Genomic DNA, 26,792 nt, shown 5'->3' with positions numbered 1-26,792 from the left:
CTGACCTTTTGGATAGCAGCTGTAGCGCTTAACCACTATACCACTAGGGTTTCCGTGGGTAGGTTAGGACCCTGCTTGCTTAATGGGCAGGGTGGTGTCAAATGTCGCAAATCTGCCACTCCCCCTTACAGCTGATGCAGATGAAAATAGACTTCAGGTATATACCCTGTTATACTGTGTTAAGGAGCGTCTACGCTGTTGAAATGGGCCCACACAGGTCTATGCAGGTGTGAAAGGCATTCAAAGTCCATGTACCCCTTATGCCTGTGCTGAGGCAAAGGGGCTGTGCCTGCCCTGAGTTCCGGGCTTAGGGAAACTGGCAGATTATTTTTTTCCTGTTTGTTAATTTATTTCTTCCCCAAAGCTGGGAGAATGGCTGAGGGCCTGTGATGGGTCCTACTTCTGGCCCAGGGAGAGCAGCAAATGCTGAAGCTGAAGCAGAGTGGGGAGAGGCAGGTAAGTGGGAGAGAGGTACTTCCCAAAAGGGTTTTTTTTTTCTTTTTGATCTGTGTGAAAGGTTAGATGTTGGCACTTATCTTTCACCAATTTAGTGCCCTTTTTTCGCTGGTTCTGGAGGCTTAAGCAGACTCTCAGCTGCTCAGCTTCTCCCAATGTGGAAAACGCGCCCCAAGTGCCACTGCCTGCCTCACCCCTTGTGCGCCAGCCGGTCCGGCCTACAGGGTGCCGGTGCCAGTGCTGGCCCGGTCAGGTCTGGCAACTCCTTGCTGCATCTGAACCGTCTCTCCCGCTCTCTCCCCCTGCTGCTGTTCAGTCTGATACCTCAGGGCTCATAGGTTATCCTATATCATCAGTTCACTTGTTTTTTTGAGTCTTCTGTATTAAGAGGGACCACAGGAAGCTGCTGACTACGCCGCCATCTTGGCCCTGCCCTAAGTTGTTTTAGATTCTGAAGATAAAAGTTTTTTAATGTTTTGAGCAAATGATAGTGTTGTTGGCATTAGGTACTTAAAAACAATACTATTATAGATATCTGTGGGAGCTGGGGAATCTATTTAAAGAATACTTGATAGCACCATCTTAAGATCCTAGCTTAAAAGTAGAATATGCCATGTCAGTAAATCCAGTGAAAATCAGGTAATCCGTTCCTTTTGGAAAAATGCAGCGAGGTCAGTTTATTTGGAGTACTAAACTGTTAGGGGATTGAGAGGAGAGTATGTAGATGAACAGGAACGATGTGCATGCATTCTTTTTCTGACATGCTACACGATTGCATAAATAGGAAATACAGGTTTCAGTACAGAGACCTAATCAGTGATGTCGCTGGGTCTTAACACTTTAGGGCCAGTGAGCTGTATGAGGCTGTTTGCTGATGGGTGACGGGAGCGGCAAGTAAGATAAGCCTTTCATGGACCACCATAAGCCATTGGGTACTGCTTTAACACTATCATGTCAACATAATATATTTAAAAATAATGACTGAAATAATGGTCAGGGAGGATAATTGCCTCCTCATCCTGCTCCTCCCTCTAATTATTTGTTATAAAGAATCTTGGGGAGAAGCTGTTAGAGTGGGGAGGAGAATTATTGGGGTGGGGAACTTTGGAGAGAGAACCTTTTCAAAGCACTTGCTTTGACTGAGTGCTTTTGTTGATCATTATCATTACAATGGGCAGTGGCAATGATAAGGCATATAGAAGTGCTGTGGTAGCAGCTGTATAGCTAGATTAATTAAATGTGCGTGAAATTTGGCTTTGTGAACTCATTTATTGTTGAAATTTCTGTGAAAAACTAACTTGCGAGTGAGAAATTCTATCCCTGGGGCAGTAACATAAATTTATATAAAATGTGATTACATTCACATATGAAATAGATGCTGTTGTTTTCTCTGCATGGTGACAGTTTTCAATACGTGCTCTACCCCTCAACCTCCCCATCTCCCAACACCTTCAAAGTAAACAGATTTTATTTGTTTTGTTGACTCCTGTTAACTCTTGTGCTATGACTAGTCATAGCAGGTACATAGTAAATTTTTGTTCAATAGATGAACCCAGTTTTTGATACTACTAGGTTTTTAAGACCTGTGCCTATCCAGTCATTGCGGAACAGGCCGTTCTCTTATTTACCAACCTCTTAACTTACAAATGGAGAGAATGACTGTATATATAAAAAAGTAATCTTATTTTTTGAATAATCTTAGTTTCTACAGTTTTGTCATCTCTGAGCTCTTTTGTGAGTTGAGGGTTGGTGAGTCTTAAAGGCAGAGAAAATCTGAGTGCGTAATAGCTAATACATAGAAGCTAATATTTAATGAGTACTGCCCCTACAGGAGAAACCCTGGTGGCGTAGTGGTTAATAGCTATGGCTGCTAACCGAAAGGTCAGAAGTTCAAATCCACCAGGCGCTCCTTGGAAGCCCTATGGGGCAGTTCGACTCTGTCCTGTAGGTTCCCTGAGTTGAAATTGACTTGACGGCAGGGGGTTTTTGGTACTTACAGGGTTGCTGTGAGTCAGGACCAACTCAATGGCAAAAAGTTTTTCAACTTACAAGGTAGCCCTGGAGTCACAGTGCTTAGGAGCTTGGCTGTGAACCAGAAGGTCAGCAGTTCGGATTCGCCAGCTGTTCCTTGGAAACCCTACAGGGCAGTTCTACTGTGTCTTGTAGGGTTTCCAGGAGTCAGAATTGACTCAAGGACAGTGGGTTTGGTTTTCTTTTTGCAGGGGGAGTACTTAAAAGGTATTCCTCTCCAAATGCTTTACCCCAGTCTTCACAACTAGTCACCAGTGCTGGGCTGCTAACTGAAAGGTCAGTGGTTCAAACCCACTAGCCACTCTGCGGGAGATGTGGCAGTCAGCTTCCATGAAGATCACAGCCTTGGAAACCCTATCTGGCAGGTGTGCTCTATCCTGTAGGGTCGCTATGAGTCGGAATCAATTTGATGGCAATGGGTTTAGTTTTGTTTTCGGTTATTTTACAGATGTGGAGACAAAAGTTCTAGAATAACTGTGAAAAGGCTGTAGTGTAATATTTTTCTGTTAGGAAGACTTGAACTTTGGGGAGCAAAGCTTGGCAATAGTTTATGTAATAACTTAACACATTTTTCTCACAATGGGTAGGTATCCAAGTGTGAGATTATTTATAGGGAAAGACTGATTGTGATCTATGCTCATATTCCGCAGAAGAAAAGCTCCGCTTTGAACTAAAACATTTCCATATTTGGGACTGACCACATTTGGTTTGTTAGGAGGTGGACAGTTGCCCTTTTATGGCCACTAGACACTCCATCGCTCTTTTGTCTCTCTCGTACTTGGTGACTTCGACACCCCTGCCTCCTTTCATTGCTCTCTTGGGCACTTGTGTTTGTTTCCCCTCTCTCTCTCCCCTTGTGTCTGTCTGTCTGTCTCTCTCTGAGAAATTTTACTCTACATTCTGCCTTTTTAGAATAATATGTAAACAGTGCTTTTGAGCCAGTGAACCAGGCAGGTTAAATGAGAGGTGAGCTGACAAATTCTGGTCGTTCAGGACTGTGCTATGAAATTAGCATAAAACATAGGTCCTAGAAGGTTGTCCAGAAGTTATTAGGGCTGACCCAGAACAAGTGGTATTTCTCTTTCAGAATCAAGAATTTATTAAGTCTCAAGGCCAAACAATAAGGTTAATTCTTGAGGAATACTAGAACTAAGGCATTAAAAAATTAACAACTAGAATGACTCCCTTCACCCTTGATTTTTATTCCAAAGTTCAAATTTATATGTAGAATTCAGGATTTCATTTTTCAGTCTGAAACGTCCCTTCATACCCAGGAGCTGGGTATTTTAAAAGCAGTGTAGTTCCTGGGTGGCACAAACAGTTAAGCGCTTAGCTACTAACGGAAAGACTGACAGTTTGAATGCACACAGAGGTGCCTTGGAAGAAAGTCCTGGCAGTCTGGTTCTGAAAGAGCATAACCACTGAAAACCCTATGGAGCTCGGTTCTGCTCTGAATTATGAGGTTGTCATGAGCTGGAATTGACTCAGTGGCAATTAGTTTTTTAAAAAAATCTTTATTACTGGCTTAAACATAACAGGCCTTATCTTAGCAGTCAATTATTGTTATTGTGATAAAGAATTGCCCGGATGAAATTGCTGGAGGACCTGTAAATGGTATATGCAAGTTATCTGATCAAAATTAGTGTTAGACTTAAACAGAACTACGTGAAGGAACATAAATTCTTCCTAAAGACCTCCCTCAGGTGTTCATTGCCCCATTTAGACTTTGATGCCACTTCTTCATAGGGTCTGTCAAAAAGTGGATTATCGGTTTTATGAAGTGTCAATATGTCTTATTAAGGAACACTGCTACAGCTGAGCAGTTAACTGTAATCTGTAGCATTGTATCCGTGCAGGACATTCTCCCTGGGAAAAATATATATGGTTTCATAAGATGAGAAGAAATGAATCTTTATCATTTTAGCTATTTGAATTTGGTAAAATAAGTCCCACTTTCCTTGTGCAAACGGTTATCATGCTTGGCTGTTAACTGAAAGGTTGGTGTCTGTCAGAGACATCTTGCAAGAAAGGCCTGGTGATCTACTGCTGAAAAATCAGCCACTGAAAACACTGTGGAACTCGGTTCTTTTCTCACACACTTGTGGTTGCCGGGAGTTGGAATCGACTTCATGGTAGTTGATTTCCGTAATTGCGAAATTTGCGAAGTTAATATTAGCTCATTGGGGGTAGGGGCAGTATATTTTTATTCACTATGGAATATAACTTATTAGGCATTTCAGATCAGTTTGCTCATAATCATTATTTAATTCAAAGTACCTGTTGCTGTAAAGTTGATTCCGACTCATAGTGACCCCGTACAACAGACTAGAGCTGCCCCATAGGGTTTCCAAGGCTGCGAATCTTTATGGAAGCAGACTGCCACATCTTTCTCCCATGGTGCGGCTGTTGGGTTCGAACCTCTGACTTTGGTTAACAGCTGAGCATTTAACCACTGTTCCACTAAAAAAAAAAAAAAAGAGCTTCTTAATTAAAATAGATGCTCTAAATAATTATATAGTTTGAGAACTAAGATTCCATCATAATTTTTGTTTTCTTTGCCTTTGTTTTTCCCCCTTTAAACAGATGACTTGCTATTTTATGTGTCATTCATTTAGTGAATGCCTACTGTTTACAGGCTGTTTTGAAAACTTGATGTTAACATTGTACACTTAAACTTTAAAGTGACCAGTACAAGCTTATAGCTTTGACCATATTTTTCTTTTCTTTTTGAACATTTTCTTGTTGCTCAGGTGAAAGTTTGCAGAACAAATTAGTTTACCGTTCAGCCATTTATACACAACTTATTTCATGACATTGGTAGCCATATTTTTCTAATATGCAGTTCTGCCTTTAAAAAAACATGTAAGATTGAAAAATATGGCCAGCATAAAAATTATAGCCTAAAAAAAACCTGTGCAACTCCAGTTTATTATGGAAACAGGTTGGAGCTTTCTTCATTTCCAGGGGGGTGGTGGTAGTGTTAGGTGCTATTGAGTCGATTGTGACTCACAGTGACCCCATACACAACAGAATGAAGCACTGCCCAGCCTTGCGCCATCCTTACAACCATTGCTGTGTTCGAGCCCATTGTTGCAGCCACTGTGTCAGTCCTTCTCACTGAGGGCCTTCCTCTTCACCTCTGACCCTCTGTTTTACCAAGCGTGATGTCCTTCTCCAGGGACTGATCCCTCTTGATAACATGTCCAAAATATGTAAGACAGAGTCCTTGTAAGGAGCATTCTGGCTGTACTTTTTTGAAGACAGATTTGTTCTTTTGGCAGTCCACGGTATATTCAATGTTCTTCGCCAACACCATAATTCAAAGGCATCAGTTCTTTGGTCTTCATTATTCGTTGTCCAGCTATCTCATGCATATGAGGTTATTGAAAATACCATTGCTTGGGCCAGGTGCATCTTAGTCCTCAAAGTGGTATCTTTGCTTTTTAACACTTTAAAGAGGTCTTTTGCAGCACATTTGCCCAATGCAATACGTTGTTTGATCTCTTGACTGTTCCTTCCATGGGCATCGATTTATGAAATCATTGACAACTTCAGTATTTTCTCTGTTAATCATGATGTTGCTTACTGGTCCAGTTGTGACAAGTGAGCACGTCTAGCATTGCATCCATTCGTTGAAACATCTCAGTCAATATTCTGTCAATTCCTGGAGCCTTGTTTTTTGCCAATGCCTTCAGTGCAGCTTGGATTTGTTCCCTCAGTACCATCGGTTCTTGATCATATGCTACCTCCTGATATGGTTGAATGTCGACGAAATTCATTTTGGTAGTGTGATTCTGTGTATTCCTTCTATCTTCTTTTGATACATCCTGCATTATTTAATTTTTTGCCCATAGAATCCTTCAGTATTGCAATTCGAGGCTTGATTTTTTCTCTTCAGTTATTTCAGCTTGAGAGATGCGGAGCATGTTCTTCGTGTTTGGTTTTCTTACTCCAGGTCTTTACATATGTTGTTATAATACTTTACCTAGTTTTCTTGAGCTGCCCTTTGAAATTTTCTGTTCAGCTCTTTTACTTCATCATTTCTTCCATTCACTTTAGCTACTCTGCTTTCAAGAGCAAGTTTCTGAGTCTCTTCTGACATCCATTTTGGTCTTTTCTTTCTTCCCTGTCTTTTTTATGACCTCTAGCTTTCTTTTTAAAAAAAATTAATTCTTATTGTGCTTTAAGTGAAAGCTTACAAATCAGGTCAGTCTCTCTTACAAAAATTTACATATACCTTGCTATATACGCCTAACTGCTCTCCCTCTAATGAGATAGCACAGTTCTTCTGTCCACTCTCTCTCCTCGTGTCCATTCTGGTAGCTTCTGGCCCCCTCTGCCCTCTCATCTCCCCTCCAGACGGGAAATGCCAACATAGTCTCATGTGTCTGCGTGATCCAAGAAGCTTGTTCTTCACCAGTATCATTTTCCATCCCATATTCCAGACCAATCCCTGCCTGAAGAGTTGGCTTTGGGAATGGTTCCTGTCTTGGGCCATCAGAAGGTCTGGGGACCATGGCCTCCAGGGTCCTTCTAGGCCTGGTTTGACCATTAAATCTGGCCTTTTTACGAGAATTTGAGGTCTGCATCCCACTGCTCTCCTGCTCACTCAGGGGGTCTCTGTTGTGTTCCCTGTCAGGGCAGTCATTGCTTGTGGCTGGCCACCATCTAGTATTTCTGGTCTCAGGCTGATGTAGTCCCTGGTTTATATCATCCTTTCTGTCTCTTAGGCTCATAATTGTCTTTGGTGTTCTTCATTCTTCCTTGCTCCAGGTAGGTTGAGACCAATTGAAGCATCTTAGATGGCTGCTTGGGCCTCTAGCTTTCTTCATGTGTGATGTCCTTGATATCACTCCACAACTTGTCTGGTGTTTGGTCATTGGTATTCAACGCATCGAATCCATTCTTCAGATGTTCTCTAAATTCAGGTAGGGTATACTCAAGGTTGTACTTTGGCTTTCGTGGACTTGTTCTAATTTTCTTCAGCTTCATCTTGAATTTGTGTATGAGAAGTTGATGGTCTGTCCCACCGTGGACCCCTGGTCTTATTCTGACTGATAATATTGAGCTTCTCCAATGTCTGTTTTCACAAATGTTGTCTATTTGATTCCTGAGTATTCCATCGGCAAGGTCCACGTGTGTAGTTGCCGTTTATGTTCTTGAAAAAAGGTGTTTGCAATGAAGAAGTCATTGGTCGTCCAAAATTCTGTCATGCGATCTCCTGTGTCATTTCTATCTCCAAGGCCACATTTTGTAACTACTGATCCTTCCGTGTTTCCAGCTTTTACATTCCAATTACCACTAATTTTCAATGCATCTTGATTGCATGTTTGGTCAATTGCAGACTGCAGAAGTTGGTAAAATTCTTCATTTCTTCATTTTTTCTATGGCCTTAGTGGTTGGTGCATAAATTTGAATAATAGTTGTATTACCTGGTCTTCCTTGTAAGCAATTGATGTTATCCTATCCCTGACAGCATTGTACTTGAGGATAGATCTTGAAATGTTCTATTTGACGATAAATGTGATGCCATTCCTCTTCAATTTGTCATTCCTGGCATAGTAGACCATATGAGTGTCCAATCAAAATGGCCAGTACCGGTCCATTTCAGCTCACTAATGTCTAGAATATTGATCTTTAATAGTTCGATTTCATTTTTGATGACTTCCAATTTTTCTAAATTCCTGATTCCTACATGCACATTCCAATTACTAATGGATGTTTGCAACTGTATCTTCTCATTTTGAGTCATGCCACATCAGCAAATGAAGGTCCCGAAAGCATTACTCCCTCCAAGTCGTTAAGGTTGACTCTACTTTGAGGAGGCAGCTTTCCCCAGCAGTATTTTAAGTGCCTTCCAACCTGAGGAACTCATCTTCCTTTCCAGCACTGTATCAGTTTACTGTTGCTATCCACAAGGTTTTCACTGGCCAATTTTTTCAGAAGTAGACGGCCACGTCCTTTTTCCTAGTCTTAGTCTGGAAGCTCCACTGAAACCTGTCCACCGTGGATGATCCCGCTGGCATTTGAAATACTGGGGGCATAGCTTCCAGCATCACAGCAACGTGTAAGCCTCTACAGTATAACAAACTGACAGATGGGTGGTAGAATGTTAGGGTACTTAGTTATAATTTTTTTAAAACTCTGGATTTGACTAAACTTTAGAGCTGTTATCACAATCAGATTGTCGTGGCTTTTTTAACCTTAGGGCATTGCTTCACTTTCTCTAGTTGGATTACAACAGTATTTCTTTCAGTAGTTTTGCTTTGCTGAGGAATAGTTTATGGGTTAAGAAACTGTTTCTGAAACATTAAATAAAATTTCGGGAGATAACAAGTAGTTTGCTTAATGGGAAAGTGAATTAGAAAAAATATCATTATTTTGAGACTGCAAGGATCATCAAGTTATGATTTCTTAATATACTTATCTAGCTCTCCTTATCATCAAACCTTAGTGGGATCCATGTGTTATCAGAAGTAGGGGAAACTGCTACCTTGTGACTTTGAACTTCAGTTTTCCCTTCTAAGTTAGGAATAATGCCTGCTTCTTAGGGTTGTTAACGAGAATTAAATGAGAGCATATAAAGGAGATATGTCTTTGCAAATGCCTTTCCAAAATAATACTAACTACTCATCTACTCTGCTATTTGAAGCCAGTTTAGGGGGTTACGAAGCCCTGGTGGTGCAGTAGTTAAGAGCTCGGCTGTTAACCGAAAGGTCAACGGTTCAAATCCTCCAGCCACTCCCTGGAAAACTTATGCGACAGACAGTTCTACTCTTTCCTGTAGGGTCGCTATGAATTGGAATAGATTTGACCACAGCGGGTTTGGTTTTTGGTAGGGGGCTGCAGGAGTAGGCACTAATAGAGGCTGTCTAACCTTATGGAATCAGGGAATGGAGATATAGAAGATAATCTGGAAATAACAATTGACAGAATTTGTCAACGAATTGCTTGTGGTGGAGACCAAGAATAAGGGAAGGGTCAATAATGCTAGTACTGTAGTGAAGGGGTTTCACATATGTTTAGGAAACATGCATGGTTAGCGGTTGGTGAGAGGAGTATTACGAATTAAGTTGTTCCAGTAGAGCTAGTCTTTAAAGGAAAACTCTTCTGTTTTCTAGTCAAACAATTTGATGTAGAACAATTGACTAGGTAGCTAGTAATTTACTAGCTAGCCTAACTAGTCATTCTAACACAACACTATCGTAGCTTGCTTAATTTAAATTCGTATCATAGCAAAATGGCAAATAAGTACATAAATAAATACATAGCATAAATGGTCCCAGCTGTACGTATTAGAAGCCCTATTATTGTCTTCCTCATTGCTATCCCTACTCAACTCCCAAAGTTTCTCTCCTTTTGTAGTACTTCACCACTGTAAGCTCTCTGATGATTTGTACTTTTAATCATTTCCTGGTGATCTGGCCATCTTCAATTCCAAATCTTTCCTAAGCTTGTGCTGAGCAGGGCTCCTCAGGTGGTTGTTGAGGCTATCAAGCTGCCTGTAGTACCATCCCAGGTCCTTGGGTGGTACAAACAGTTTGTATTTAACTATTAACCTAAAGGTTGGCAGTTGGGACCCACCCAGTGGCACCATGGAAGAAAGGCTCGGTGATCTGTTTCAGTGGAGGTGATCGCCAAGAAAACCCTATGGAGCAGTTACAGCCTGTAACACATGGGGTCGCTATGAGTCAGAATCGACTCCACGGCAACGGTTTTTTTTTAATCCAAGGCAAGACAGCTTGCGGTCAGATCTTGCACCATCATCTCCTGTGCCCCTGTGGTGTTTATTTCCTTTCCGGATCCCCATGACCACGTGTGAGGCGTGAGCGAGCGTGTATCAGTTGCTGTGCAGCTGCCTGCTTTTTCGGTCCTAGAAGTCCCTGAAGGAATCCTGACAGGTTAATGGCTCAGATACACTTTGGCAGAAAGCCATTCTTGAAGCTTTGAATTGTGGTTAAGATCACTTTTTCAGAGTGGTTTTTTACTTTACCGCAAATGTAGGTTTGATCATTATAATATGACACGTGATAACAGGAAGCTATAATGTTAAGTTATAATTTATAGTTACTTTTAAAGAAATTTACTCTTTTGGATATTAACGCTCAAGCAAAAAGGCATTTTTAAAAAAAATTTTTATTGTGCTTTAAGTGAAAGTTTACAAATCAAGTCGGACTCTCATACAAAAATTTATAAACACCTTGCTATATACTCCTAATTGCTGTCCCCCTAATGAGACAGCACACTCCTTCCCTCTCCTATTTCTTTTCCAGTCCATTTGAAAAAGGCATTTTCTTATTCATGTAGTGGTGTTAGTGGTATATAAAGCCTTTTTGAAATCTCTTCTTCCCCATCCCGGAGTTAGGAATTTTGATTCTGATCATTTTATTGTTTTAGTTTATCAAATATTTTCCCTTTTAACTCATATGTAAGATGTCCATAATGTCCTGTTTTACATATTTAAAAAAAACAGGAATTGCCACCTTTGCTTTTTTTCCCCTTGGGGATAGCCTTCTTTGAAATAGCTTAATGCTTTATAAAACCTGAATCATAATCTTTCTTTTGTGCGTTAGACTTTATTTTGGCTATCCTCTCCATAAATCATCTAGTCTGCTTTATTTAAAAGGAAACTAAAAAGACAGATGCACTGTTGAATTCAAATACTTTGGAATACCAAGCTGTGTGTCAGAGGTTTGGCTGTTAAAGAAATTGGCCAAACATGGTTTGATGAAGGTTGAGCTGGTACTGTGTCTGTGTAATTTCTACCAACAGAAAAAAGAGTGAAAAACCTCTTCGTTAAACTGACGAAAACGTCTTTGTGGATTTGTGGTCTTTTTAATTCAGAATTATGGTGGACAATGTAAACACTAAGTCAGGACACGTAGTCCACACTGCAGTTGTAATGCAGTCTCCTTGTGCAAGGAAAATGCAAGAGTTATAGTTTGTTACGGAAAGGGGCTCACAGATTAACAACATAACGTATATGCACACACACATGTTTGTCTGTACATCTGTGTGTGTGTGTGTGTGTGAACAATAGCCAAGGTATGGTCCCCACAGCAAATGTCTTTAGATTTTCTGAATTTTATGTATTTAAAGCTTTGGAAAGTATTTTCTTAATGCCTAGCGATGAAAGAAAAATTTACATTTTACACTGATGGAAGTTATTAGCCAAAGCCGTTAGCTGAAGGATAAGCAGAGGAGTGAAAGGTTTTCTTTCAGGTTTTTGCCCCTCCCCGCTTCCAGCTGAAGCAAACCAAATTTATGCTACACCAGAGATCATTTTAGGTTCAATTAGTGCACTTTACAATCCTATCATAAAAATTCATTTTCTTTAAAGACTTTTTAGATAATTTGTTGTATTTTCCCCACATGCAATACCTTGGTCACCCTCTTCAAATTTTAGTATCCTGAATTTAACTGCAATTAAATGCAGAGTGTGTGGGAAATCATGAACATTATACTTAGATTTTGAACCAAGCTTTGCAATATGTGAACCTGGGCAAGGTAGTTTCTAAGCCGGTTTCCTCATCTGTGTTGTGAAGATAATAATAGCATCTTCTCTATAAGATTGATGTGGGTACGAAGTGAGATGCATGCAAAGTACCAAGCCCAATGCCTGCCCTCCAGTAGCTGCTATTGTAGTATGTACGTGGGGACCATTTCCTATTCACTGCTGTGTGCTGCCAGTGTCTAATACAGTGTCTGCCACATTATAGGCATGTAAATGTTTGCTGAATGGTGAATGAAGGGAAAAGGAAAAAAGGAGTCAGAAGCTAATAGAACAATTAGTTTCTCTTTCTATCAGTTTTATGTGAAACAGGCAAAAGAAGCAGATTTTTAAATCAGCAGGAATATTCTGAATCCTAGTACATGTTTAGCATATTTCTGTAACATTGCATGTTTATTTTTAAATGCTTTTCAGACATGATTTTGCCATACAGAGGACCATGGATGACCCTAATATTCTGTCTAACAACATGAAGGAGAGATCGTTGCAATCTGTGAAGTAGGATTTGGGTGGAGAAGGAAGAGAACCAATTATTTTAGGACTTAATAATGTAACTTTTCTTAATATGAAATACACACATTCTGGAATGTTATAGCAGAGAACTAGAATTCACTGCCTTCTAAAATTTTGACGTTAAAGTATGAAGACAGTATGAAAAGTCCAATAAAGAATTTTTTTTGAAAACCAGCCATGCATTCTGAAAACGTGTATATATATATACACATATATTACACGTACATTATATATACATACATATGTACGTAATATACCCACCGAAAAGTACACACATCATAAATGTACAGTACAGTGAATTTTCACCAAGTTAATATACATGCCTGACCATAATCGCCCGGATAAAGAAACAGAACATTACCGGCTTTCTTTTAGCTTCTCTACCCCTTCTCCTCAAAGGTAATTTGTATCCCATCTGACACTACAGATTTAGCCAGATTGTGGCTAGATTTCTTAGTTTTGCCTGTGTTTTGAACTTCATACAAATAACAACAAATAGGACCATAAGTTTTGTACTTGTTTTGTTTGGCTCCTTCTGTTAAACATTATGTCTATGAGTGTAGTCCAAATTGAAGCATGCACAGCAGTAGTTCACTTCGTCGCTAATAGCATTTCATTATGTGATTATACTGCACTTTATCCAATCCTTTGTCAGTGGTCACTTGATGTTTCTAGTTTCGGGATTTTATATCTAGTGATGCTTTGAACATTCTTGTACATGCCTTTTGGTACCTATTTGTACCTATCTGGGGGTATAGCATTTTGACTTTTATTTTTTAAATTGTATTTTAGATGACGGTGTACAGAGCAAATTAGTTTCTCATTAAACAATTAATAATACACATATCATTTTGTGACATTGGTTGCTATCCCCCAACAGTATGTCAACACTCTCCTCTTTCCGACTTTGAGTTCCCTGTTACTGGCTTTCCTGTTCTCTCCTACCTTCTCTTCCTTGCCCCTGAGCTGGTGTGCCCCTTTAGTCTCGTTTTGTTTTATAGGCCTGTCTAATCTTTCACTGAAGGGTGAACCCAGGAGTGACTTCAGTACTGAGTTAAAAGGGAGTCCAGGGGCCATACGCTCAGGGTTTCTCCAGTCTCTGTCAGACCAGTAAGTCTTTTTTTGTGTGAGCTGGGGGTTAAGATTTTGTTCTACATTTTTCTCTAGTTCTGTCTGGGACCTTCTATTGTGATCCCTGTCTGAACAGTCACTGGTGGTAGCTGGGTACCATCTAGTTGTGCTGGACTTAGTCTGATGGAGGCTGTGGTACTTGCGGTCCATTAGTTCTTTGGACTAACCTTTCTCTTGTGTCTTTGGTTTTCTTCATTCTCCCTTGCTCCAGGTGGGATGTGACCCATGGAGAATCTTAGATGGCCGCACACGAGCTTTTAAGGCCCCAGACACTAAAGTAGGATGTAGAACATTTTCTTTATAAACTATGTTATGCCAGTTGAGCTAGATGTTCCCTGAGACCATGATCCCCAGCCCTCAGCCCAGTAATTCTGTCCCTCAGGGAGTTTGGATGTGTCTGTGGAGCTTCCATGACCTTGCCTTGGACAAGTTGTGCTGGCTTCCCCAGTATTGTGTACTGGCGTTTTGACTACTTTTGAACTTCATCAGCAACAATAATCTCAAGTCAGCAAGCATGTACTTTAAACTGTTGCTGTGGTCTAGCAATATCACTGCTTTTCTCGGGTGCACTTTATTAAGGAAAAGTCATGGGCCTTACTGCAGCATCTTAATTGCATGATATTGCAACTGAGGTTATTCCATTCCAGAAGCTAAATCAGGATTGATTTAGGGACAGGCCCATCGAACCGAACTTTGGAGGGAAACATTTCATTTTTACTCGATATTTCCTTCCATGTGATGGGAGCTTACTAGAATAATGATTGGCCTGTTATCACCAAAGTTGTCATTTGATTCCTCACCAGGTACTTGCCTCTAAGATATTAGGACTCTATATTTTGCCTCTAAGATATTAGGACTCTAGAGAGTCCACCTTTAAATCTGGGAGGTCCTTCGACTTAATATAGTTATTTTTTAAAATGAAAGTTACTTATTTTTCCAAGCTGTTAACCCTTTTGGGGCAAGAACTTATTCTGAGAAACCCTGTGAGATGTGACTTATTTTTTTTTTCCCTCTGAAACTACTATTGACCTTTTCTGTAACCAAGCCTTCCTTTTACGGATCATTGATGGTCACTTCTAGAGGATCTGATCTGTACCAGTGCCAAACATTGTTGTTCATCTGTAGTGAACAGTGGCTGTCTCCCCAAATGTACTATGTACTAAATGTTGTGTATATTTTCAAGAGAAGAACTCATGGAGCACAGGTTAAGAAATTCTGTTAGGAATGGGTGTGCCTTATGGGCTTATAAATTTCAATTTAGGTAAGGAAAAGAAATATTTTACTTTTGCTGGCCTTTTTTTTTTTTTTTAAATAGCACAACTATGCTTCGAAAAAGCATTTTAAAGATGAAAGTTAAGAACTCTTCTGATCAACATCAGGCTTACTTCTTCCTGAAACAGGTTTTCAAGTGATCGGCTACTTAGCCTTCAGAGATTCAGTATTAACTGCCATTGACAGCTTCAACATCTCAGCAGAAATATTCTAGAGAGAAAAAAGTCCTTACAGCTCATGATTTGAGGTGGGGGTGAGAAATAGGAGGGAGAGTACAAGGAAGAAAAATATGTGACTTCATCTTGTATGTACCAAGTCAGTTTTCCATGATTGCCTTGTAGATTTTCCGTGGAAGATGTTCAGTCCCAAACAGTCTTTCTTGAGTTGCTTGTAGGTTATGTCTGGACTGCCCTTCCAGGGAGGTATAGATTCTAGGACAAACTTCACCATGCCGCCTCTTTCCTCCTGCATCTCTGTCTTGATGGTGGTAGAGGCCATTTATCTACAGATACATACATAACACTAAAATTCCTCAGATCCTTTTTTGTTTGTTTTGGCAACCAACTTGTTGTCTGTTCTGACTGTGTTACTGGGCAAGTGCTGCCACCTGACCTGAACATAGTTGTGGTGTGATTACTTTTGTGTATGGCCTTTCTAGCCATGAGCTTGTAACTCCCACCCAGGTGATTGTGTGATAGGGTAATTTTGGCCTAGCAAGGGAATTGGTCAGTTTTTGCCTTAAAAGAGAACCAATTCCAGAGCAGAGAGGAGGAGCCCACCACCTCCAAGGAAGGAGAGGCCCAGGAGCAGGAAACAGCATGGTGGGCTTACCAGCCTTAGGAGAGAGAAAGCTGAGTGCCTTTGGGCAGAGGCCTGAGGGCCAGGGAGAGGCATGCCTGCGAGCACAGCTGGGGAGAGGCTGTCCTGATGGAAGAAGTGTATCCTGAGCCTGAATTGTAACTGTTCTTTTAAACTCGATTAATTGCGATTCTGACCTATGAGTTCTTTCTGGCCATTGCAATGAATTCTCGAACCCAGTAGAAGGTACTGTGGAAGGGATGATTGGTGTCAGAACCGGTAAAGATGGCAGAGAGAGGAGGCTTACCTGGCCTCCACCTCATCGGAGTCAGCCTTGAGCTGCTGAACTTGGTTCTCCTTCCTCCTTGTGGGATTGGAAGAGATCAGACACCGCCTCAGTGCCATTTTTACAATAGTCCTCCCTTTCTAAGCCATAGTTTAAGGCAACACTAAAACTTCAGAAATCAAACCTGTTGTCAAGTTGATTCTGACTCATATAACAGAGTAGAACTGCTCCACAGGGTATCCAAGGAGCGGCTGGTGAATTCAAACTGCTGATCTTTTGGTTAGCAGCCAAGCTCTCATCCACTACGCCACCAGGGCTCCAAAACTTCAAAAGGCAATACGAATATATACATGTTTGACTGGTCCATTTTAGTTTCACCATATTCATTAGAGTAAATATCATACAGTAACCCAGCCTTGAAGGAGTACCAATACCAGTTGTTGGCGAGTTGATGCCACCTGATGGCAACCCGTGTGTGTCAGATTAGAGCTATGCTCCATAGGGTTTTCAGGGGCTGATTTTTGGGAATCAGATTGTCAAGTCTTTCTTGTGAGGTACCTTTTGGTGGACTTGAACCATCAACCTTTCAGATAGCAGCCGAGCATGTTTACTATTGCACCACCCAGGGAGTAGTGGTATTTTATTGCGTGCTTACTTGGTGCTAGGCACTCTTAAATGCTTTACATTTATGAATCTTTCTAATTCTTGTAAGGACACTATGTTGAAGAACTTTAATCTGTTTTCAGTTGAAGAAACTGAGATACAGAGAGGCTAAGTAACTTGCTTGTTCTAGGTCACACCACTAGTTCTCATTAAAGCCTAGTTCATGATACCATTCATTTACCACAAATCTTGACTACCTCTCCCATGGTTTGTACATACCATAGAGCTTCGTATGTGTTCTCATCAGAAGGTGCTTTTCAGGTCTTGACACTGCCTTACCTCTTACACAGATCGTCTTTCCTTCGTCCATCTGGTGAGGAGATAAGAGAGGCAGAAGCAGAACACAAACTAAATCATGAAGATCAAGGAACTGTGACTAAACTCTCCCGTTTGTATAGGCAGTTCCTAAAATCAAGGGATGTATCTGGAGTTATTAGAGAAAATGAAACAGTTAAGACTCAAAACTCTTTAAAGTTCTTTAAGTTGCATTGTATTTCCCTTTATGGAAGTGTAGGTTTTCCATTAGCATGTTAACGTGGTTCTTTTATTTGACTCTGGCATGTTTTTCTGAAATGCTTCACCTAGTGAAATTTGCTTACTGAGACATATTTTCTTTTTGTGAGTTCTTAACCTATATGCCTCTGTCTGTTTTTAAGTTGCTTGTAGGATCGCTATGAGTCGGAATCAACTTGATGGCAGCAGGTTTGGTTTGGGTTTTATATTCTAGAGTTGGTGCTTGAATGGCCTTCAGTTAATGCATAAACCAAAAAATCAAAACTACTGCCATCGAGTCAATTTTGACCCAAGGCAATCCCATGTGTTACAGAGTAGGACTTTTCCATAGGGTTTTCTTGGCTATGATCTCTACGGAAGCAGATTGGCAGACCTTTCTTCCATGGTGCCATTGGGTAGGCTTGATCCACCAGTGTTTAGGTTTGTAGACTGGTGCAACCCGCCTCCCCCCCCCCCCCCCCGGAACCTTGCAGTTAATGCCTAAAGAGTGCAATTTCATTTTGTTATTAGCCACTACCCAAAGCCAAACCAAACCAAACCCATTGCTGTCAAGTTGATCCCAACTCATAGCAAACCTGTAGGGCAGAGTAGAACTGCCCCCTAGGGTTTTCAAGGCTGTAAATCCTTACTAAAGCAGACTGTCTCGTCTTTCTCCCGTGGAGCAGCAGGTGAGTTCGAACCACCTACCTTTTTCAGTGTGCAGCCAAGCACTGTAACCACTGCTCCACTGGGGCCCCTATTTACTACTAAGCCAAGGGTAATTACTAAAGAAAAACACCTGTCAAATTATATAATGCATTCTGAAGCAAAATGTAATATTTGCTGCGGACCACCATTATCACTAATAACTTGTGTAGGTTGTGTGTATATGTGTTTATATATGCACATGGTGAGGGGGATAAAAGTGTTTATCTCATTCATCATTCGTAATTAATTCTAACTGGATACCTGTTTGAGTGTGTATAGGCACACCTGGAAGGTGCTATGTAACTAGCAATCTGTTCCTTATTTTGCACTAAAAAAAAAAAAATTTTTTTTTTTTTTAGGATTTTTAATTTTTCTTGTTAATACAGGTGGTGTTTTATTGAACATTTTTGTATGCATGTTTTTGCATAGTCCCAGATTGGCTATCTGTATAATTTCAAGAATTTATAATTGTTAGATCAAATCACTGCACATTTTGAATTATAATGGACATTGCCAAAATGTCTTCCAAAAATGTTGCAGAGACTTAAACTTCCACCCGTGGTGAATAAGAGTTTGTTGTTTCCCCACTTGTACACCAACCCTGGGTATTATCAAACTTTAAATCTACAGCAAGACATTCTTAAATCATTGTCTTACAGACAGGAAAGCTATGCCAGGAAGTTGGCCATAGAGTCTCTTATGTGCCACTTCCCATGAATGTGTTTTGATAGGTTTGTCACCACCAGGTTCCTCAGTAAGCAGGGCCAGGCCAGCATCTTGATCAAGAGATGGGTGCTTCTCTGGTGTGACCTTTTTATTCTGATATAATATTATAAAAGCTGCATACATTCATTCATACATGTGCGCACACACACAGAGGTACTTTTTTCTCGGGATCGTTTGACGGTAAGAAGATACGATACCCTTTTATTTGTAAATACTATAGTATTTCTAAAAACAAGGACAGCTTCTTACATAGCCACAGTACAGTGATCAAAACTAGGAAATTAAAATTGGTATCCTGTTATTTAACCTACAGATCTCATTATTTTAATCTTGTTTCTGTCAGTTGTCTAAATAATGCCTTTTATGGCAAAAATAAATTCTGGATTGTATGTTGCATTCACTTGTTGTGTCTTTAATTTCCTTTAATCTGAATCAGTTCCTCCAGGTTTTTGTTTGTCTTTCCTGACTTTCACATATTAAAAAAATACAGTTCCTTTATTTTGTCCACTGTCCCTCAGTTTGAGTTTGTCTCATGTTTCCTCATGTTTAAATTCAGGTTTATGCATTTTGTCAGTTCTTTTAATGCATCATATTAAGAGGCATTTGATGCTAATGTGTCCATTTCAGTCTCTTGATACATGAAATTGGAGAAGATTGCCCAAAGTCTGATTGCCCCCACTTTTTGAGACCGTGGATTTTAAGGTGCGTACTTTTCATGTAACGTCTTCATACGCGATGATAATGGATACCAGCATTCTGGTAACTCAGTTGCGCCATCTGGGTAGTGGGGTTTATGACTTCTGGAGATTTAACTCAGGCAAGTCCTTTCCCAAGTGTGGATTTTTGCGTAGGCAGTCTTAACCCAATATGGTAGTGATATCGGAGACAACCCAAAATCCAGATGCAGGGGTAGCTGGAGATAATGGTTTCAGTTGCTCCTGTTGATATCTTTCCACTCTTCCTGCTCTTTTACACAGCTGCTTGCAGACTGTTGTTAAGTTTTTTTAATTGAAAAAGAAAAGGTAGAATAGAGGGAGTTTAAAAATAAAGAAAGCGCTGTTATTCAAATGTCTCTACCCAGTACACATAATAAGAGTGCTCCTCTACTTGATGGGGTCAGCTGCAAGCATGGAATGTCCTTGCAGTCTGCCCCATAGAATGTTCTCACAGAAGCATGTTTATTAAATGTGGTCGTCCAGGAGAGTGTGCATCATGCCTTGCTCGTCTTTTATGGTAGCCAGGGATCTTGGTTATACCTCACCAGTCCAGTTTTGAGCAGAAAAGAGGTACCATATTGCAGTTACTTCTAATATTTTTGTTTCATAGATTATATAAATGAACATCTTTGAACATACATTTTTGTCCATTTGTCCTAATAGTATGTAAGTTCTGTAAGGGCACGGATTTGTGTGTTTTGTTCACTCATGTATACCAAGTACTTGTAGCTGTGTTTGACTCGTACTAAGCTGTTCAATAAGTATTTGGTGAATGAGTGGCTCTGGAGACAAGGACAGAACTTTACGTGTTGCCCTTTCTAATGCATGAGTAAATTACTATACAGTTCCCCACTACCACTTGCTTTCATATTATGTATTATCAAAGAATACAGTAATAATGTATATTACCTATTCCTTCCTACTGGTGGGTAAATGCCTGGAGGGTATAGATCAGATTTCCTTGTTTTTTTCCTCAATCAGATGCTGCTTCATTTCACTATCTTACGTTATGGCTCAGAAATCCCAGTCCTTTTGAACTGTATAAAATTTATATACTGTTACAGCAGATTTGGTGTAAAATTTGGTTAAATTATGAGTTTGGATTTTTTTTTTATGCATTTCTACTTCTCACCTGCAAATCCTTCATCAGTGTTTCTTGTCTTAATGAAAAAACGAAAACTCGTTATTTTAATATTGTTTCTGCATTAAGCAGAAAATTTGTGAAATGTAGAAAAATAGAGAAAATTACTTAGTTCCACAACCCAAAGGCAGAAAGCTTTTTCCCTGACTTGAGCTTGCTTTTCAAGCCGGCTAAGCCTTTTTTTTTTTTAACTGAAGTTCTCATATTGTTACTAGACAATTTTCTAGTTAGATCTGTTTGTTTGTTTGTTTGTTTTGTGGCAGCAATTATTAAATTGTTCTATATTCAGAAAAGTTTTTCCTTGTGTTGTTTTCCCCCCTTTGTGATTGTTGACTTGGTTTTCTCATGTGGAGTATTTTTTTTTTTTTTTTAGCCAGAAAAGGTGTTAAGGTGGTAAAGTTTTGGTAACTTGTATCACATTCATCCTCAATATATTTGTGGTCATACACTTCCTTTGACAGACTGGTGATTACAGAAGCAAATATCTGCTGTGGAGGAAAACAGTGTGGCACCTTGTATGTGAGCAAAAGGAAGTACGTGTATATAAGTGTATTGTGTGTACAGGTGTTTTATTTATTTGGAAATCCTAATAGATTGGAGAATATGCGGGACCTCATAGGTGTGGGCACTATTTTCAGGTAGGAAGTACCATGTTTAATGATGGGGCTGCAACTTTTTAAAATCCTCACACTTCCAGGTACGTAAAATCAGATTTAGCTGCATTCTCCTAGTAGTGCTGACTACTTAATTAGTGCACAAATCCTTCGGTCAGTAAGATCACTGTTATCATAGAAGGGGAAAGCTAGTGGGTTACAGTAAAACGGATTTGCTAGTTCAAAATACGCTTATGACATAGGTACACTTTTGAGCTATAGTATTATATGAGCATTACTGATAATGATGGTAAGTAGATGTTTATATTTTTTTGTTCCCACTCAATCCAAGGGGCAAGTGTACTGAGCAAGAAGAAAAAGGTGTGGGTTAAGGTATAATCACATACATTAGCTAACCTTTGCTTGTTTCTTTAAAAAAAAAAAAAAAAAAGTGCCCAGAATCCTAATTTCTATTCTTTAAATGTGCACCAGTATTGGTGATTACATTTAAAAGAAACTACATTTTATATAATATGTATAACATTTGAGAAACCTACTTAAACGAAAATGAGATGTTGACAATACATAATTATCAAAAAGATAAATTGAATGGTACCGATTTTTTTTGTTGTTGCAGCAGGGGGTTAATTTAGGTATTTTATGAAATGAAAAGGGTCTTGAGGGTTCTTAAGGATTTAGGTTTTATTTAAAATCATTGTTAATACGCCATATACCTATTCTGAAGAACTGTTTTGCTTAAGAGTGGTCAAAAGTTGGCTGGTTGGTCCAATGTATTTTTGGTTCACTTGTCAACATAAAAAAAAAACCCTAGATCATGTCAGTAGGCAACTTTTTTTTTTTTTTTAAATAGAGTGCAAATAAAGATAAAAATTTGTACCTTAATTGATAGCTGCTGCTCTCATTCTGCTGAGAAGTGGCTGTTTTGGCTGTTATATTCATGAGTTTCATTCAATTGCTATAATGCTTAACTGTGGGCCGCCTTTGTTGTAGTAGTTTTTTTTTTTTAAAGTAGATAATTCTTGATGTTTATTAGTTTCACATTATATTAGTGGAGAGTGGATTTTGGTAAGTATAGGATGCGCATGTAGTAGATTAGAATCTCAGAAATCTCTTGGTACAGAAAAGGTATAACTTGACAGTTTGGGTACACGTAGACCTATCAGTAGTGGTTAAGAGTTCAGCTGCTAACCTAAAGGTCGGCAGTTCAAATCCACCAGCCTCTCCTTGGAAACCCTGTGGGGCAGTTCTACTCTGTCCTATAGGGTCACTGTGAGTTGGAATTGACTCAACAGCACCTAACAACGATGACATGAATATTTATTAAATAATTAGAATTTAGTTGTATTGTGACCTGTAGAATTGTGCATTGTGAACCTACTACATGCTATCTTGAATTTTCTCAGAAAACCACTTTCTTGTTCCTTTCCCACGCCAGTAGTTAGTCACCACTAGTTTTAATGAGGTAAAAAGGAATGTGATATCGTATGCATTAAAGAATTGGGATTGCATACAACAGTTGGTGGATATGCTTTATTATGTACTACAGAAGCAGTGTGATCTTTTTAATATTTAAGCAATTCCTAGTCCTTGTGGCACAGTGGTTAAGCTCTTGGCTGATAACCGAAAGGTCAGGGTTCACACTCATTAGCCGAGAGAACTGGCCATCTGCTCCTGTAAAGATTACAACGTAGGAAGCCCTGTGGGGCAGTTCTCCTCTATCACGTGTGGTCTCTGTGAGTCACAGTTGACTAAGTGGCCTACAACGATAATAACGCTTAGGCTGGTAGGTAGAGCAACACATTGTTTTGTGCAAAGTGCTGTCTAGGCTCAGCAGGCAAATGTATTGAGCTCTCTTGCTCCTGTTGTTTCTGGGAGCAGGATGGAGGGATGATGTTGCACAAGCATGCTGTGTAATTGTAGATTTAATCTGATGAGCTACTTCCTAAAAAGAATGAGACAAAGATATTGTAGTCAGTGTTTGGCTGTTGATCTAATTTTGAATGAATTTTAGGGCGCCAGAGAACAAAATTTACATTTGAATATTGAGCGCCGGGATCTCTTACTAGTCCATTTAACGTGTTTCTTTTTTGATGGGCTGTGAACTGTAGTTAAGTAGTTAACATCTGGGTTTAAATCTCAACTCTGCATGCCTTTTAATTTATTTTGCGACATTGGGCATCTTCAAAATGAAGCCAACATGTGCCTTATAAGATTATTTTATAAGAATTGAATAGGATGGACACGAGAAGAGAGTGGAGGGAGAGAGCAGAGTGGAGGGAGAGAGCGGGCTGTCTCATTAAGGGGGAGAGTAATTGGGAGTGTGTAGCAAGGTGTATATGGGTTTTTGTGTGAGAGACTGACTTGATTTGTAAACTTTCATTTAAAGCACAATAAGAACTATTAAAAAAAAGAATTAAATAGGATAATGTATAAAAATGTATAGCATAGTACGTGACACATGATAGACATCTGTCAGTAGTAGTTGCTGCTATTAATAGGCATTACCTGCTGCCATTAATAGCCTTTGCCACCACCATCTTCTCTTTTGGTGCTTGTCATACACCTTAATCAGATTTTTGGGAGTATCTTTGCATCTCTGATAGAACCCAGTATATGTTTTATCTATATTAATATTCAAGAAATATTTGTTAATGAGTAAAATAATAAACCCTCGGACATCTTCTTGGTCAGCATAGGTCAGAACAAGAGTTTTCCTTATGGTGAAGTTTTGTTATTACAATTGTTATGTCATGTAATTACATCTTTAGGTGTGTACACACGTAGAAACCGTGCTGAATTGAAAAATCAGGAAATATTCATGTGGGGAGGGGGACTTTAGGGAATTATCTGCCGAAATGCCGATGGATAAGTTGAGGCAGATATTCATTAAGTTGCTGAGGTCCCATAAGCTACTTACTGGTAAGATGGGGCTTGGAATCTCAGCCTCAGTAACATCCTTTATTTGATCTGCTCTGAGATAGTCAGCCGAAATTTTACCAGCCTAAGCTTTCATTCTTGTCATTGTGAGACTGGTTGGACTTTTTATGTGATAGCATTAACTGTCTCAAATTTTTCATGTAATGGCAAACTTTGTGTTTTAATCTTTAAACTTAATATTTTCATTTTTGGAGATTGATTTTCATTTAGTCCCAATAATGGTTTCTTGTGAGGGACCTTGTAGTTTGCATAGCCAGCAGTTTTAAAATATACCTATTCAATTGGAACGATGAATTTGAGGTCTGGGTCACATAATTAAAAAAAAATAATAATATGACTTGTTTGTCAGTCAAGCCTAGATGTGCTCCACACCACCTCTTGGGCTCTGAGGTTTTTTCTGAGGGCTGTAGACTGTCAGACTGGAGGTCTTCAGTTATTTGTCATTTGAGAAACATCTCTTGATGCTACCTGTCATTCTCATCTGATGAGTGTGCTACTTGCTCAGAGTGGGCACTTAAGGCCTGTTTAGGGTGTATAGGTTTTGTTTAAGAGCCATTTTAGGATACACATTTTGTTAGTTCTGGGTACAGATGTTTACTGGAGGATTTCTATTTTCACTTTTCTTCAGTAGTGTTGAAGTGTAAGTCATAAAAGAGACTTCATGGTACTTAAAAACCTTACTGTGGAGAGTATATCATACAGTTTATTTAGTTTTTTTTTTTTTTTCTCTTTCTTTTCTTGTTTTTTCCAGGAAATTTGGTGAGCGGCCTCAACCTAAACGACTCACTAGGTAAGCATTGTATTAGTTACCCTTTCACTCAAACATTTTATTAGACTGTAGGTCCTTTCATTTTAGAAACAACTACATAAGTTGTTCTTAAGTTTATTCCGTCATTCCCCCCTCCCCAAAAAAATACAGGATAAGAGGATATATAGTTCAAAAGGGAAAATGAAACCTTTTCAAAAATTAATCTTGAGTATTATATGGGGACTATAACAAGGGTTAAAATGTAAAAAAGCTTTCTGTATCTAGCTACATTTAGCCAATCACAATTTGTTGATTACAGGTGAGAGTTGAAAGATATTTAATGAATATTTTTTTGAAAAGTATTTAAAAAAAAAAAACACTCAAATTTTACTCATATTCAATGACAGTATACTTGTTCTAGTTCTAATTATGTAAATTAATTTTAAATACACATTTTGATTTAAAAATGTAAATTATAAAATGGTTAGTCTTGAAAATGATGCAGAATTTCTACACTCAAATTTTACTCATATTCAATGACAGTATACTTGTTCTAGTTCTAATTATGTAAATTAATTTTAAATACACATTTTGATTTAAAAATGTAAATTATAAAATGGTTAGTCTTGAAAATGATGCAGAATTTCTAACAGCCAGAGGTTGTAAAGTAAAAAGAGACACAGTTCCACATCACCAGTCCCAGAGTTAATTTTAACCCTGCATTGTTAATGATTTCTTTTCTTTTTCAAGAAAATTGTATGCATTTATAAGCATATGTCTGTCTTTTTCTTTTTAAACTCTACTGGGATCACACACTACTGTTGTTCTGCACGTTTTAACCCTAATTAACAGAGCATCTTCTGCCTTGTTCTCTCTAATGGTTCCATGGTTTTCGTTTGACTTCGGATCACTCTTTAAATCTAAATTTCAAGTTGATGTCCATTTAGGTTGTTCTAAATTACTGCTATTTAAAAAAAAAAAAAAAAGCTATTGTACTCAGAGTGGTGAGGACATGTCAGAAAGATACAAGAGCCAGTTTGAAGGTGCTTCTACTGCTCAAATGTAGGGCAATTTGATTATTAAAATAAGTAATGGTAGTTATGGACTAAAACCCATAGAATAAAATGACAGTTTAGACGTATTTTCTGAGATAAATAAATGAATCAATAAATAGGGGAGAGAAAGTGGCTTTTCTTTACAGAAGAGTGCCATCTAAGAAATGTAGAATGAATGGTAGAATTAGCAAATCAACTATTTGACATCCACCGAAGTGATAATTTTTTCAGGCAAAAACCATTAACAGATGCTGAAACTATTGGTCTAAAGTCTCAGGAGAAACAAGATATTTACACAGCCTCAAAGAGTATCATCACAAAATTTGTATGGATTATAAAGGGAAGATATAGTGATTTTACAGTGAAGAAACATGGCAGGACACCACCTTAATATGTGATCTAAATTAACATCACCAGTAACGGACAAATCAGTATCATGTGTATCCTGAGAAGGACACAATATCAGTTTAGTGGTATTCTTGCCAAAAATGCATAAGCTAAATCTAATCACGAGGAAAACACACAAAACAAGGGACATTCAACAAAATAAATAGCATTTACTCCTCAGAAATCTTAAGGTCAGGAAAGACAAAGACTGAGGAATCATTCCATATTAAGGGAGAATAAAGAGACATGACAATTAAATATAAATTGTTCTGAGCCAGGGAAGTTTTTTTCCTTTTGCTATAAAGCTAGGGTTGATAAACCTTTTCCATAAAGGGCCAGATAGTAAATATATTAGACTTTGTGGGCCACAGAGTCTGCTGTGATTACTCAGCTCTGCTCTTTCTTGTATCCTCAAAGCAGATGTAGGCAATATGTAAATGAACGACCATGGCTCTGTTCCAGATAACTTTGTTTACAAAAACTAGTGGCTATCCGAATTTGGCCTTCAGGCAGTAGTTTCTCACCTACTTCTCCCCCACAAAAGACAATAGTGGGACAGTTGGCAAAATTCGAATAAAATTTGTGGAGTTGTTAGGTGCCATCAGTT

At 39.0% G+C, this 26,792-nt stretch overlaps 1 protein-coding gene across 6 annotated transcripts in view; it reads left to right on the top strand.

Annotated features, from left to right (window-relative positions):
* Positions 1 to 26,792, top strand: part of RBPJ (recombination signal binding protein for immunoglobulin kappa J region) — a 277,336-nt gene that overhangs the window by 214,277 nt on the left and 36,267 nt on the right. For 5 of the 6 annotated variants that reach the window (XM_049886403.1, XM_049886406.1, XM_049886408.1 and 2 more), the window contains one exon: positions 24,747 to 24,785. The exons of the other annotated variant lie outside the window; for it this stretch is intronic. In XM_049886403.1, the coding sequence (XP_049742360.1) occupies positions 24,747 to 24,785 (39 nt within the window). The remainder of the gene's footprint in view (positions 1 to 24,746; positions 24,786 to 26,792) is intronic. 6 annotated transcript variants of the gene reach the window in all.

The sequence above is a fragment of the Elephas maximus genome, chromosome 5 (genome assembly GCF_024166365.1).
Source record: "Elephas maximus indicus isolate mEleMax1 chromosome 5, mEleMax1 primary haplotype, whole genome shotgun sequence".
In the NCBI taxonomy this organism is placed as follows: domain Eukaryota; kingdom Metazoa; phylum Chordata; class Mammalia; order Proboscidea; family Elephantidae; genus Elephas; species Elephas maximus.
This window is presented reverse-complemented; position numbering and strand designations above follow the sequence as displayed.